This window comes from Heloderma suspectum, chromosome 1 (assembly GCF_057233095.1).
Source record: "Heloderma suspectum isolate Gila_16-S chromosome 1, 16-S_ref, whole genome shotgun sequence".
NCBI lineage: Eukaryota > Metazoa > Chordata > Lepidosauria > Squamata > Helodermatidae > Heloderma > Heloderma suspectum.
Window position 1 is genome coordinate 83,219,528 of NC_139458.1, and position 14,891 is coordinate 83,234,418.

The 14,891-nt window shown below is 41.5% G+C and overlaps 1 protein-coding gene across 4 annotated transcripts in view; it reads left to right on the plus strand.

Moving 5' to 3' along the window:
- PHF21A (PHD finger protein 21A) overlaps positions 1–14,891 on the plus strand; it is a 228,779-nt gene that overhangs the window by 60,795 nt on the left and 153,093 nt on the right. For all 4 annotated transcript variants that reach the window (XM_084850563.1, XM_084850573.1, XM_084850583.1 and 1 more), the window contains exons 2-3: positions 2,109–2,150; positions 2,904–3,058. In XM_084850563.1, the coding sequence (XP_084706689.1) occupies positions 3,005–3,058 (54 nt within the window). In that variant the 5' untranslated portion in view covers positions 2,109–2,150; positions 2,904–3,004. The remainder of the gene's footprint in view (positions 1–2,108; positions 2,151–2,903; positions 3,059–14,891) is intronic.

Below are 14,891 nucleotides of genomic sequence, written 5' to 3' on the forward strand. Positions count from 1 at the left end.
AAGGGGGATATCAGAATGCAGAGTCCCCCTCCTGAACTCATAGGAGTGTTTATGGCTTGGGGCGGGGGACTCCAGCATATCCTATGATCCCTGGAACACTCTTCCAGGGACCATAGGATTGCTCTGTTAATGTGATTTAAACGTTATATTCTGTAGAAATTTTCCTTTGAATACTTGTAAGCATGTAAAGACAATAGCATGTACCCTTGTTCAGTCGTGAAATCATGTCCGACTCTTCGTGACCCCATGGACCATAGCACGCCAGGCCTTCTTGTCCTCCACTCTCTCCCGGAGCGTGCTCAAGTTCATATTCATTGCATCGGTGATGCTATCTAGCCAAGCATGTAGTCTTACATTGTTTAAATTTAAGAAGGGAAAAAAGGTACTGAAAACTATTAACACACTAATTAATTTTAGTAACCCAAAGAAATGTGCATGACACACTGACCTCCACTCATCTGTTTCAACAGAGTTCAACTCTTTCACTAATGCTGTTAGGGCACCATGAGTTTCACTGTCATTTCACTCTGAGACATACATGTATTTCAATGATATATTCTTCCATATACTTGCTAAGGATAATCACCCGAAAAACATTAATTACAACTTTGAAACTGCCAAGGTTTCCTAATATTGTATTTGCAATTGGCATGCGTTAATTTTAACTAATGAATTTATGAAATGGAAAAGTCTCTGCAGAAAAATAAAGTACTGGAAAATTTTCCACCCCACATCACTGAATGCTATCCTCCAAGAAGTACATTTGGCTCCTTCATTGGTGACTTTTAAATAAGATGTTTTTTATTTCAAACCACTTCTTATTAATTGTGTCTTTTGTTTACTGCTCATGTTAAGATGTGTAATGTGGATTTTAATTTGATTTATCGTATTTCACTCAATAACATGTTTCCGGAATAAGGCATATGGTACACAGAATGATTAAAATGAATAAAATGTGTGTTTGTAAAAGGTTGGTGTTGGGTTTGGAGATGGGGTAACCAGGATCAGGGCCTTGATCATTCATGAAGCCCTCTGCCCAAGCTGGTTTTGTCTTTCAGCCTAACCTATTTCAAAACCTCTCAGGTTGTTGTTTTTTTGGTATGGAAAAGACAGAAGTGTGTGTGTGCATCTGTGTCTGTGTGTAAACATCTTCCCTTCTTTGATAGAATAGGAAAGAAATAAAGAAATAAAGTTCTGATGTCTGGTGAGAATCCAATGTATCCTTGGTTCTGGATTTAAAATATGAACTAAAACATGTGGTATATTTTTTAATTAGTCCCAATTCACTGTTTATAGGAAGGATAGATCTAAATCAAGATAATTTTTAAATCACTGGTTTTTATATCATAATTTAAATTAGCAAGAAGAAAGGTCAATTTGTACATTTAAATTTTAAAAATCTTATTAAAAATGCATCCATTTTATCCACCCTTCGTATTTCCAGTCTTTCCATTTAGCAGTCCTGAATTTTTCCATATGCTTTCTCTTATTTCTTTTTGAATATGTACTAGTTTTCTTCAGCGTTTGAATTATGGAAAAATTATGGGAACTCCAAACTTCAGCAAATAAAGAGTCATTAAAAGAGTAAATACAAAAGAAAGCATTCTTAGAATAATTGTTTATGTGGTCATTATTCAGCATCTTGTGCAGACTATTCTATAACTTTAATGTAGGAGTTATGAAAAATAACCCCCTTTGTTAATTGCTTAGATCTGGGTGGACAACATGTGGCCACATGTGTGGCCCCCACCTGGGCCCTCCCTCTGCCATTACTGCCACCACTGAAACGTTAAATTAAGGTTATCCTTCCTTTGAGTTTAGATTTGCTTTAATTTGGTTTTAATAAACTTGTAAGAATGAAAGAGGTTGAGTTGTTCCTACTTTACATCCTTTTGGTCCATTTGGCAAAGGCATTTGAACCCTATTCTAGTTTAGCACAAAATGTAAAAGAGTTTTTCCATGCTGTACTAAACTTTCTTCTCTCATCTTATTTGACTTCTGTTATCATCAGTTCTTTAAAAATATTTATTTGCTAGTCTAAATACTACTTTGTTTCAAACTCAAATGTTAAGTGTACTGTCTGATTCCTTCGTATTTCTTCATTGTAGGGGGGCTAAGGAGCTGAAGCTAATACTTGTTTTCTAAGACCGGTAAGCTTTTTCCTTTAATGTCACAATGAATGTAAGTTATTCAGAATGTGCATTTTGTCTAACTGACATCCAGAAAACAAGCTGTAAGGATTTGTTGTGTAAAATGTTAATTTTGGAATGTAGTGTTTTAGAAGGGCGGCTTAAAGCACCAGTAAACTTGCTGTCAACTCCATGTCAAACTTGAAAAAGTTAATAAAAAGAAGATAGGTACAATATTCATTATTTAATTTTAGGCTTTTATTTGTAGTTGAGTGACTTATATGGCTATTAAAACTACTTTTAAAATAAAATGAGCATGTCTTGCAGATAGGTTATCAGAAGTCGTCTTTTCAGCTCCTTCAATATCATTTTCTTTGCAGGAAGCACACTAATATTAGGCTACTTTGCCTAATAACTACTTGTGTATACTTGTATAGTAGTTTCTCATTTGTGTAATTAATAGAACACTTATAGGAAAATAAGGTTGCAATCCTAAATACATTTACTAGGAAGTAAATGGCGTTAGACTTGTTAGGACCTGCTTCTATATAAATATGTAGGTCTTAGCTCTGAGTTTCATAGAACAGTTGTGCTGCAAGGGATCCACTGTGGTGGGTGCATACTAGAAAGTGATGGGTGCATCTACTAGAAAGTCTTGAGATGAAAGTCAAGGATCATGTACTTTTGAAGCTCGATCTCGTAATGGCAGGTTGTTTTGAATTGGGTTCTTATATTTTTCCTTTCTCTCATGATACACTAAAATATGTTTTACAGCAATAGTGTAAAGAAGAGAAGATTTCCTTAACTCTGAAGCAAGTGTGTGAAGGTGGTCGGGATTTAGTAACCTCGACAGCTCAAAGTGGAGAAGGTAGAGAATGGAGTTGCAGAGTCTACAGGATGCTCTGAAAGTGGAAATTCAGTTTCACCAGGTATATTGCATTCTCTGCCTTATGAGCCTTACTTAGAAAACTTAGTAAAAATGGTTGTGAGACTTTAGGAGATCAGACTGAGAAATAATATTTGCCTGATAAGTTCTAGTATGCTTGTAAAATCTGCACTGTGGTGTGATATTTATTTTTATTTATTGAATTCATAGCTCGCCATACCTTTTGTGCTCAGAGGGGTTTCAGCAGTTTTCCATAGAGATACATACTTTGATCCCCAAGGGGCTTACAACTGAAGTAATTTAAGTAATTAAAGGCTTAAGGTATAAAAGAGGCAGAAGTAATTTATAAAGATAAAAATCGGGATTAAAGAGCATAATTATGTTCATTGTTTCAGTATTTTCCTCTCAACTACATAGATTTCCCAACCACGTAGATTTCCCAACAAGTGCTCAATCTTTTTCACAAGTTTTAGAAACGGAACAAACATACAGTATATAAACTCCAAACAGGCCCTCCAGAGCAGCAGCAACAGGTCTTACAATCATTCCCTCCCCTTCAACTCATAAACTGTAGCTATTAAATCTGAGTTGATTATCTCCAGCTCAGTGACCCTGTAATGGAGGCTTTTAGCTGCCATTTGTGGGTTAATTAACCCACGAATTTCAGGGATGCCCTCTGCTTCTGGTTTCCAGCAGCAACCTACGAATGCTGCATTTGTTAGGTTGTTGTTGTGATGTTCGAACCCAGGCACCCGTGGTTGTTTGTGGGTTCAATAACCCCAAGTTAACCCATGGTTTGTTCTTGGGTTAACTTGGGGTTGTTTACATCCCCGAGTTATGTAAACGGGGTTCAAACATAATGGAAACAACCTACGAATGCCGCATTTGTAGGTTGTCATTGGAAACTGGAAGTAGCTCATGCACGGTGCGCATCTCTGTAATTCGTGAGTTAATTAACCTATTAATTGCTGCCCAAAGCTGTTGTTACATCTGAACAGGGCCTTACTTTCAGTTTCACAACATTAAAAAGTAAGTGTCATGAAATCTGGGCTGCAGGATCTATTAGATGGTCCACATAGAAGGTTTACACTCTAACTTTGAAAATAGTACACACACAGATTCGAACAGAACATAGCTGAATGGTGTGTTATTCTTCTTAAATTGAAGTCTTGGTTGTCTTCTGATTTCAAAGCTCTAAGGGCATAATCCTGCCGAGTTAACAAGTTTTCCTCTGAAGAGCTAAATACTTAATTCTTATGACTTCATACAGAGAGCCATTAGAGCCACCCTAGCTTTTTATTACCAAGGTCTGGCTGGATGAGCTGTGCGGAGTTGATCTGCCTCAGCTGTATCCACTTGGGTTCTTTATGAAACGCCAGCATAGGCTAGGCAAGGTTGCTGTAATCTATAGTTATTCCAGCTCTCTCTTCAGGATCTGCTTTTGGCTGTCCCAGTTTTGAATGTTTTTGTATTTGGTATTGGGCAATCAGGAGAGTTGAGGGATTCTGTTGGTGTACTGATAATCCTGTTGCCCAACCACCTCCTTGCCTGAGTCAGTGGGGGTGGTCTTGGATTTTATGTTGAAGACCCTTGGGCTAATGCCAAAGCTGACTTGCTGGGTGTGGCTCAGGTTTTCATGACCGTCATGACACCTATGGGTTGTTGCAACATATAATTGACCCAATATATGTTGTGGGTACCACTGTGGATCTTGTGTTCTCATCTTGGCAGAAAGGTGGTGGTCTAAGAGTGGGGGATTTCATTTTTGACTCCCCTGTTGACATCAGATCGCTCCCTGGTGACATGTAAGCTCTCAACAATGACTTTCCTGCACAGGGATAGTGGACCAAGTAGAATAATCTGTCCACAGAGGCTGAATGATCCCTGAGAACCTTCAGGGAGATTCCATTTGGCAGAGCTGGCACTATTATTGCGGCCCTAGTTACTCAGTGGGATGTGAGGATGATTCAAGTGTTGACACAATCACTCCTAAGCCAGCCTTGTATCTAAGCGCAACCCTGATAGCCATAGATGAGAAAGAATGACATGTGGGCAAGTGCATGGAATTCCATGCAGACGAGTGAGTGGGCTCACAGAAGAGGACAGAGTACCCTGGCCCTCACCTGCACCCACCATAGAAATGCAGCAGCCTCCTAGCACTTCTTGTCCCTCATCTGCCAGCCCACAGCAGGCTAGTATTTTTGTTTTTTTTACTGGCTAGTAACTTTGGGACTTATTTACAAGGTGCCCACATTTTTGGACATGATGCTCTACAGGGTGATGGCACTGCAATTCCAGACATTCTTAGATGAGACTGATTATCTAGATCCTTTTCATTCTGATTTTTATCCTGGTTTTGCCTCTGAAATAGCCTATGAAATAACCAGGGCTTTTGTTGCCCTGATAGCCTATGATGCGAGAACAGGGGAATATGACCTTGCTAATTCTGCTAGACTTCTCAACAGCTTTTAGTACAATCAGATATGGCATCCTTCAGGATCAGTGCTCTCTGGGGATGAGAGGCACTGTGTTTCAGTGGTTCCATTTGTACCTGGGTAGCTGTTTCCACAAGGTGGTGCTAGGAGACTATTACTCTGGCCTATGGCACTTGTGTTATGCTGTTCTGCAGGGCTCTATTTTATCTTCTGTGCTTTTAAAGATCTACACAAAACCTCCTGCGTGAGATTATTGAAGGATTTGGGGTGAGGTATAATCTGTATGCTGAATGACATCTAGCTCTGTTTCTCCTTTTCATCTAATTTGAGTGAGGTAGTAGATGTGTGTTGAATCAATGTCTGGCATAGATAAAGGACTGTATGAGGGCCAATAAAGTGAAGCTCCAGACAAGACAGTGATACTGGTGGTAAATACTTCATCAGAGCCTTGCCCCAGGTGAAGCTAGCGTGCCAGTTGTAATACCTCCTGTACAGAGAGTATCTGGCCACTGTTTATCCATGCTCTTGTTACTCCAAAGTATACTTCTGCAATCCACTGTATGTGGGGCTGCCTTTGAAGACTTTTCAGAAATCACAGACAGTCCAGGTTACAGTTGCTAGGGAATGGTCAGATGGAGCATGTCACATGGGCTTTTTAAGCAGCTGAGTTGGCTACTGGTTGACTTCCAAACAAAAGTCAATGTACTTGTTTTAACACTCAAAACCCAAGTATAGTAGGCCAGGCAACATCTAGAAAGTGCTTTAAAAAATCAGTTGCCAATGTCGACATGTTAAAATCAGGCACCCATACCAGATCAATTGCACATCAGGTGACAAAGAAGACATGGATGGATGCCACCCTCAAAAAATATTACCCTGAAGGTCATTTTCAAGGTCACATATCACTGCATGTCTTGGGCTACTTTTGGGAAACCTTATCAAAGCTCTGAAAGTAATGAACTGATTTGGATATACTTCGCATCAAAATGAAGGTAAGGTTTACAGAGTAAACCATACGATTTACAGAATAAATCAGTGTCTGGTTATCAGTTGCATAAAGAGTATAAGGAAATTAATTAACACTGCAAGAGCACATTTCAAGTCCTTTGTGAAATAGATGATCCTAGATCCATCACTGTCTGTGGGGGCACAGGTGACCTCTACAGCAAGGAGTACCTTTTTTCAACGCCAGCTACAGCCATTCCTATAAAGAGATAGCCTGGCCACAGTGATCCACTGGTAACTTCAAGATTGCAATGCACTTTATGCGGGCTTCCTGTGAGATTGGCCTGGATGCTGCAGCTAGTACAAAATACTGCAGCTAGACTGCTGAGTGGGACAGCCTACGCATTATACCAGTTCTGAAGGCTGCCAATAAGCTACCAAGCCAAGTTCAAGATGCTTATATTGAGATATAAAGACCTACATGGCTTAGGATCTGGTTACCTGATGGAGTGCTTTCTCCCTTATGTACTTACCCTGTTATTAACATTGAGTGGGGATGCCCTCTTGATGGTGCTGCATTTGCCTGGAGTTTGATATGTGGCAACCCAAGAGATGGTGTTTTACATACATGCACCCCAACTGTGGAACATTCTCCTCCCTCATGTATGGGTGGTGCTGAGTCTTACAAGCTTTCGACATCCACTAAAGACCTATTTGTTTACCCAAGCTTTTGATTTGAATTTTTCTCACTTTTCTTTTACTGCATTGTATATGATGCTATTGATCTGTTACTGTTCTCCCCTGTTTGATTATGATTTTTGTCAATGCTGTATTATTTTATTGCGTTTTATTGTTTGTGCCCTGCTTTGGGATTATGTTATAATGAAAAGCAGGTAAGATATTTCTTAAATAAATAAATCTTGCTCTGTTACATTTTTCTTTGCATACACATCACTTGTTCCAGCCAGGCAATGGACACAGGAGGTAACTTTGTTCAGATCACTGATAAAACATGAGATACCTTCTTCCAGGCAGAAGTATGCTTAGGAGTTACAGCATGTTTAAGCACTTGATATGCTTACAGTCAGATCTTTGCCTAAAGATTAACATGCACAATTTTGAGTTCAAGAGCATCTTTTGTTGGGAGGTAGCATATGCATATCCCTCTTTCCCTTGGTAAATAGTTGTAGGCTGGAATGATCAATGGTTTTGGCGTTTGGTACCATACATGTGGCACAAAAATCTCTTGGCCTCTGAGTAATGCCCTCTTTATTCAGTATTACTGATAAGGTAGGCTTGTTTAAAAACCGACAAACTCCAATCGTTATTTCATATTAAGGACTGCAGTTTGTATTCCTTGCTCCTTGGCCATCAACAAATCATTAGTCACATTATCTGTTGCCATATCTTTTGTTTTCAGGGAGACCAGAGGTATCTGGCTGCTTATTTACTTCTGATTATATCCCACCCTTCATAAAAATCCCAACATGAGTAACAATATCAAAACAATACAATAAATAATATTAAAACAATAAAATACAACAAATCCAATAGAAGCAATAACAGTCAGAGAAACAAATATGCAACAGAAATCTAGTCATACTCATTGTCCACTCATAAATGCCCAGGTAAACAGAGAGGCCTTAGCCTTCTGCAGAAATGCCAGTAAAGTTGGCATCAGGTGTACTAAATGGGGAAGACATGCCAAAGTGTCTTCCACCACCACAGAGAAGGCCCTATCTCATGTCACCACCTGATGTATTTCCCCTAGGGGTGGGATGCGATGGACCTCTCCCCCAGATCGAAGGGCATGGGCAGGCTGATACAGGGAGAGCCCCGAGTCATTTAGGGCTTTGAAGGTCACTAACAACACCTTGAATTCAGCCTGGAAAGAGATAGGCAACCAACATAGCTCCTTCAGCATTGTTGTTATATGATCCCTGACAGCTGTCCTGTTCAACATCCTGGCAACTGCATTTTGCACCAGTGGTAATTTCTGGATCATCTTTAAGGGCAGCCCCATGTAAAGTGCATTACAATAATCCAAATGAGAGGTTACCAGAGTATGTGTCACAGTGGCTAAGCTGTCTCTGTCCAGGAATGGCCATAGCTGACACCAGCTGAAGCTGGGCAAAGGCACCCCATGCCACTGAGGCCACCTGGGTGGATAAAGGTGGATCAAGGAGTACTCCTAGACTAGGCACCTGGTTTTTCAGGGGGGGTGCAATCCTATCTCGTTCCTATATATGCCATCTGTCCAGTTCCCAGATCTGAGAACTGCCCACCCATAGGACCTCCATCTTGTTGGGAATCAGTCCTAAGTTTATTATTACTCATCCAACCCATTACTGACTCCAGCCTCACAGCCTCACTTAACTCAGATGGCAAGGAGAAGTAGAGCTGGGTGTCCATCATCATCTTCAGCAGCAGCAGCTGCTGCAATTATTAGCAGTATTTCTACATCACTTTTCATTTGCTCAGTTTACAACTCCATAAAACAATAGAATGATTCATTAAATATGCATAGAGACCTCTCCCCACTCCTGACATCTGGTCCAAAGTCCACTGATGACCTATTCCAGCAGCTTAGCAAAGAGCACGGGGGGGGGGGGGGGAATGGAAGCTTGCAGGACGCTATAGCATAACTGCCGTGGGGTTCAGAATGCCACTTTTTAGTAACTATCCTGCAGACAGGAGTTAGAAACACTTTTTCACTATGTTCCTAACCCACAGAGTTGGTCCAAAAAGTTCTTCTTCATGGTCTCTGTGACTCTCACACGGATTATGCACTTATGCAGAACAGTCATTTGAAACTTTCTACAGCTGAGCAGTTTTAGGTGGGAGCCTTGCCCACCCACTCTGCACATGCTCCAGGGTTGGCTTCTGCCTGCCACTCTGTTCCTTTTCATCTGCCACAGCAACTGGCAGAGTTAGGAACGTCCTCTGTGTCTCATGGCCTTTCGCTGCAAAACTGTAGCTGTCTTCTCCTGGGGCTACTGGGCAGAGTTTTCTCTCCACCCCCCCCTTCCTCCCTTCTCTGCGTCTTTCTTCCTTTTCATCTTTGCCCCTCGGGGGTGCATGGCCTCCAAGGCCTTCTTCAAAAAGTGCACCTGCTGTGGCGGGAAGCTACCACTAACTGACAGCCATTCCTTCTCTCTTATGTGCCTAGGAGAGACACACAAAGTAGACTCTTGTACCCACTGCCTTTGCTAAACAGACCAGAAGGAATAGGACAGCTCATCTCCACACCCTGTTGTGGGAGCAAGCCCTCAGTGGTAGATATGGCCACCCCAAATCAGCCCCTTTATACTGCCATGACCGCCATCTGCACGAGGCTGCCAATGACCCTCTCTCTCCTGCTCGCCACAGCTTCCACACAGATGGAAAGAACTACAGGTCAGTTGTCCCCAGTACTGGACGTACCAGCCCTTTCACTGGCATCGGGCTTCAGCCTTGCCTTTGGGCCATCATCAGCCATGGCAGGGCAGCCTGCCCTCAAGACTTCAGTACCAATGACAGAGACCAAGCAGGGCAAACCTACCAAGTCCTGAAGCAAATTCCCTAATAATTCCCAGCCACCAGGAATGAAAAACAAGAAACAGAAGACTGCACCTAGTATTGAGTCAGATGATGAACCAACAACTACACTGGTACTGAAGCAGTCAGCCCAGTACCTACAGTCTTGAAACCAACTTGTCTTTGGTCCCCAACACCTCTTCTGGGGAAATTACAGCTTCCTCAGGATCGTAATTCCTCTGACGACATCCAGAGTATGTGTTCAGTGTCAAAGGGTGAATCGAGGGAACAAAGCTTCATGGGACCTTATCAGCCTACCCCTTGGGACTGCTATTCAATACCATCTTCGTGAAGGTGTCACTCTCAAGGGGGTCAGATCTCCTTGGTACTGAGAAACTTCACCAACATCATCCGTGTCATCAGGGAATTTTCTCCAGCACCGCTGCGACATACAGTGGGATGATCACTGGCACACTTACTATGCCTGGTCACTGCATATCTGTCTGTCTGTCAAACATTTGTATCCCACCCTATATCATTAAGATCTCAGGGCAGTGTACAGATAAAATAAATTTAAACAGTATAAGCCAATACATAATTTAAACAGTTAAAAACATATTAAGCCATTAAACAAGCTAATACCAATTAAAATCTAAAACAATAAAACCATTAAAACAGTGTGCTACTTTAGGGAATGCATTTAACCCTCAAAAGCTTTGGTAAAAAGCCATGTTTTTACTTGGCACCAAAGTGAGACCAATGTCTGTGCCAATTGGGCCTCCAAGGGGAGGGCATTCCACAACTAGGGTGCCACAGCAGAGAAGGCCCTCTCCCATGTCCCACCATAGTGTATGTCTCGCACTGGTGGGATGCAGAGGAGGGCCCCTCCAACAGATCTCAGGACTCGGGCAGGCATATATAGGGAGACCTGCTCCCTCAAATATCGAGGTCCCAAGCCATTTAGGGCTTTAAATGTCATCACCAAAATCTTGAATTCCGACCGGAAGCATATTTAACCTGCTGTTTTATTCTTTTACCGTGTTGTTCACCACTCCAAAATCTAATTTTATTTAAATATTGTAAATAAATAAATATTGGCAGCCAGTGCAATCCCTGTAAAACTGGTGTTATACGATTTTTATAAGATGTTCCAGTCAGCAGTCTAGCTGCTGCATTTTGCTCCAGCTGCAACTTCCAAGTCGTCTTCAAGGGCAGCCCCATATAAAGTGCATTGCAGTAGTCTAATCGGGAAGTTACCAGCGCATGTACTACTATGGCTAGGTTATCCCTGTCCAGGAAAGGTGGTAGCTGGCAGATCATCTGGAGCTGGCCCCAAGTACTCCGGGCCACAGACTCTAGGAGTACTCCCAAGCTACGTACCTGCTCCTTCAGGGGGAGTGCAGCCCCGTCCAGGACAGGTCACTCACCCAGTTCCTGGACTCGGGTACCACCAATCCACAGAGCTTCTGTCGTGTCAGGATTTAGCTTTAGTTTATTGACCCTCATCCAGCCCATTACAGCCTCTAGGCACTGGTCCAGCACCTTTATTGCCTCAGCCACCTCCGACAACAAGGAGAAATAATGCTGAGTATCATCATTGTACTGGTGACACCCCACCCCAAAACTCCTAATGACCTCTCCCAATGGCTTCATATAGATGTTGAATAGCATGGGGGATAGACTAGAACCCTGTGGCACCCCACAGCTTAATAGCCATGAGGTAGAACAGGAATCTCCCAATACCACTCTCTGGAATTGGCCCTGCAGGTAGGAGTGGAACCACTGTAGCACAGTGCCCCCAACTCCCATCCCGCAGAGCAGATCCAGTAAGACACCATGATCAATGGTGTCAAAAGCCACTGAGAAATCCAGGAAGACCAACAAGGTAGCACTCCCCCTGTCTTCCACCTGGAGTAGGTTGTCAGTCAGAGCAACCAAGGCCTTTTCAGTGCCTTACCGTGGCCTAAAACCAGACTGAAATGGGTCCAGATAATCAGTTTCCTCCAAGAACATCTGCATCTGCCCAGCCACCACATGGTTAAACAGCTTGCCCAAAAAGGGAATATTAGCAATGGGGCAATAGTTCTCACATACCTCTGGGTCCAGGGAGGTCAACATCAGGAGAGGGTGCACTACAGCCTCTTTTAAGGTGTAAGGCACTACCCCCTGACAGAGTGAAGCATTTACCACCCCCTGGATCCACCCAGCCAATCCACCCGTTCTAGATTGTATTAGTCAAGATGGGCAAGGGTCAAGCTTACATGTGGTGGGCCAGACTGATTCAAGCATCTTGTCCACATCACTAGGCTGAAACTGATCCCAGGAAACACAACTAGATGGAACACTGGACACCTTCCCAGACTCTACAGTAACTGTAGTGTCAAGTTCTTATTTTTTTTTAATCTATATTTTATTTTTTATAAGTGAAATAAACAATACCAACATCATAGTCAAAATCTACAGTTTCCAACATTACAGTATTCTGGGGAAGAAAAAAAATGAGGAAAGCAAAAGAAAGAAAGAGAGAGAGAGAGAGAGAGAAAGAAAGAAAGAAAGAAAACCAAAAGATTATATGTAAGCTTAAGTGAAAGTAAACCAAATATCCAAGTAGAAGTCCAATTGCAAATTATACCTATACAGCACTCTTCCAAACATTGCAGGTATTATTAAGTCTTCAATCCGCTGCTCCATAAACTGTGAGCCTTGTCTTTCAATGTTATAACCTCAGTCTCATAGCAAATAAATGGGAGCAAACCATCCATTTCCATTAACCATATATTATCATTCCATTGACACATATTAGTAAACATTAAAAGTTTAACCAACAAGAAATAATAATCATAATCCCATAATAATGATAGTAATACTAATATTAATGATAATTTAAAAAAGGAGAAGAAAAAGAAGACATAAGGATACAAAAGGATAAAAATAAAAAGTAAAAAATAAAAAATAAAACCAAACCATTTATTTATTTTAAGTCTAAAATATCTAAAAATGTATTTATATGTGTATTCCCACATACACACATACAATATAACACACAAAGGAGAAAGAAAACAAAAATATGCAAACATTTAATCTAGCAAACTTCCCAGACATCCTGTCAGCTAAACCCCAAACAAGACTTCAGAGGAACAGTAAAAATAGCTAAGTTCCAACTCAGGAGGCTGAGAAAGTTGGCTCCCTTGTTTTAATGTTAACATCACTGAGAAATGATTTGGCTGTGTCAGGATTTAAAAACTTTTTCATCTGGCCTTCAAAAAGAATGCAAAATGTAGCAGGATATTTAATATACTATTGCAGGTTATTTTGCTTTGTCAAACTTCTCGCTTTGGTGAATTGCCGTCTGTCAGCAATTTCTTTAGTATAATCAGGAAAGAGCATAATCTTGTCATTTGCTGGTCCCCACCTTAGCTCACCTCGTTCTCTTGCCAGACGCAGAAGATAATTTTTTGTAAAAACTCGTGAAAACTGAACAACAACAGTCCCATAAGTCCCTTTAGTGCCACGTATTGAGCCAGGAACAGGATATGCATGCCCAATATCCAATAGAACATCAGATGGCAAAACCAATAACTCATGCAAAAGTTTATCCGTAAATTCAGCCAAACATACATCAGCAGCCAAGTCTTTAATACCAAGAATATGAAGGTTCACTCTGCATGTAGAAGCCTCCAATTGGGAAATTCGAGCAGACAAAGTATTGAGACACTTGCATAGCAGTTTCCAGAGCAATAACTCGATCTTCGAGCGCATTAACCTTTGTTTCCATTTTTTGAAGAGAGATATTAATTAAATCCACAGCCCCTTGGAGGGCAGTGATTGAGACCTGGATTGTTTAAGGCTTCTTTGACTGCACTGATAGCTGAAAAGACATAATTTTTATCAAAGCTAGCAACTCCTCTTCACCTCTGGCATTTCTAGAACCCTTTGCCGGGGGAGCAGTTGGGCGGGGGGTAGGTGGCATTCACAGACCTTTTGTTTTTCCTTTTGATACTGCCATCCTCCACTTCCAGAAGCACAACAAGCAAGTATAATTGCAGAAACAGAAAAAACAAACATTTAGTTAGGTTTAAGTGCCAGTCCCCAGATATTGCTGGTAGTTTAAATTCACAAATATTTTTTGGAACTTGTCAGTCTTGTAGTCTCCTAATTGCTAGGAGTTTCAAACAGCATTCAGTAGATGATACTCCGGCCACTGACCTTAGATTGCAGCCCTTCTGCTGCAGTGCAAAAGCAGCTGTTCTGCCAAGATTTCAACCGGATGGTACTGTAAAGATTCCCATTTTAATTCCAGGGGAATTTAAAAAGGTTTCTCAACCTTTTCATAGCTGTTTGAGATAAGCAACCTGTGGAGCTCTGCAGGTCACTACCAAGACGACATGGCTCCAGAAGTCACTGTAGTGTCAAGTTCTGAGCAAATACGAGCGACTTTCTCCTCGAATGGAGGGAAATTATGAAATTTATATGGAGGGAAATTATGACTTGATAGGTATAACTGAGACTTGGTGGGATGACTCTCATGACTGGAATACAGCAATTGAAGGATATAACTTGGTCAAAAAGAACAGGAGGAACAGAAAGGGAGGTGGGGTTGCACTGTATGTGAAAAACACATATCTCTGCCCAGAAACACAGGAGGATGAGCTTGGTAGCCCCATCGAGAGCATCTGGATCAAAATAAATGGAGCAAAGAATAAAAGAAACCTGGTGGTCGGAGTCTACTACCGGCCACCCAACCAAGGAGAAGACAAGGATGAAACTTTTGAAAAGCAAATAGCCAATGTTTTAAGGAAGCATGATGTAGTAATGGGGGACTTCAATTTCCCCGATATTTGTTGGGAGAGAAATTCTGCAAAACATGGCCCCTCCAGGAAATTCCTGACTTGTGTGGCGGATAACTTCCTCCTACAGAAAGTAGAGGAAGGAACTAGAGGATTGGCTATCCTTGACTTGATCCTAACCAACAGAGATGAC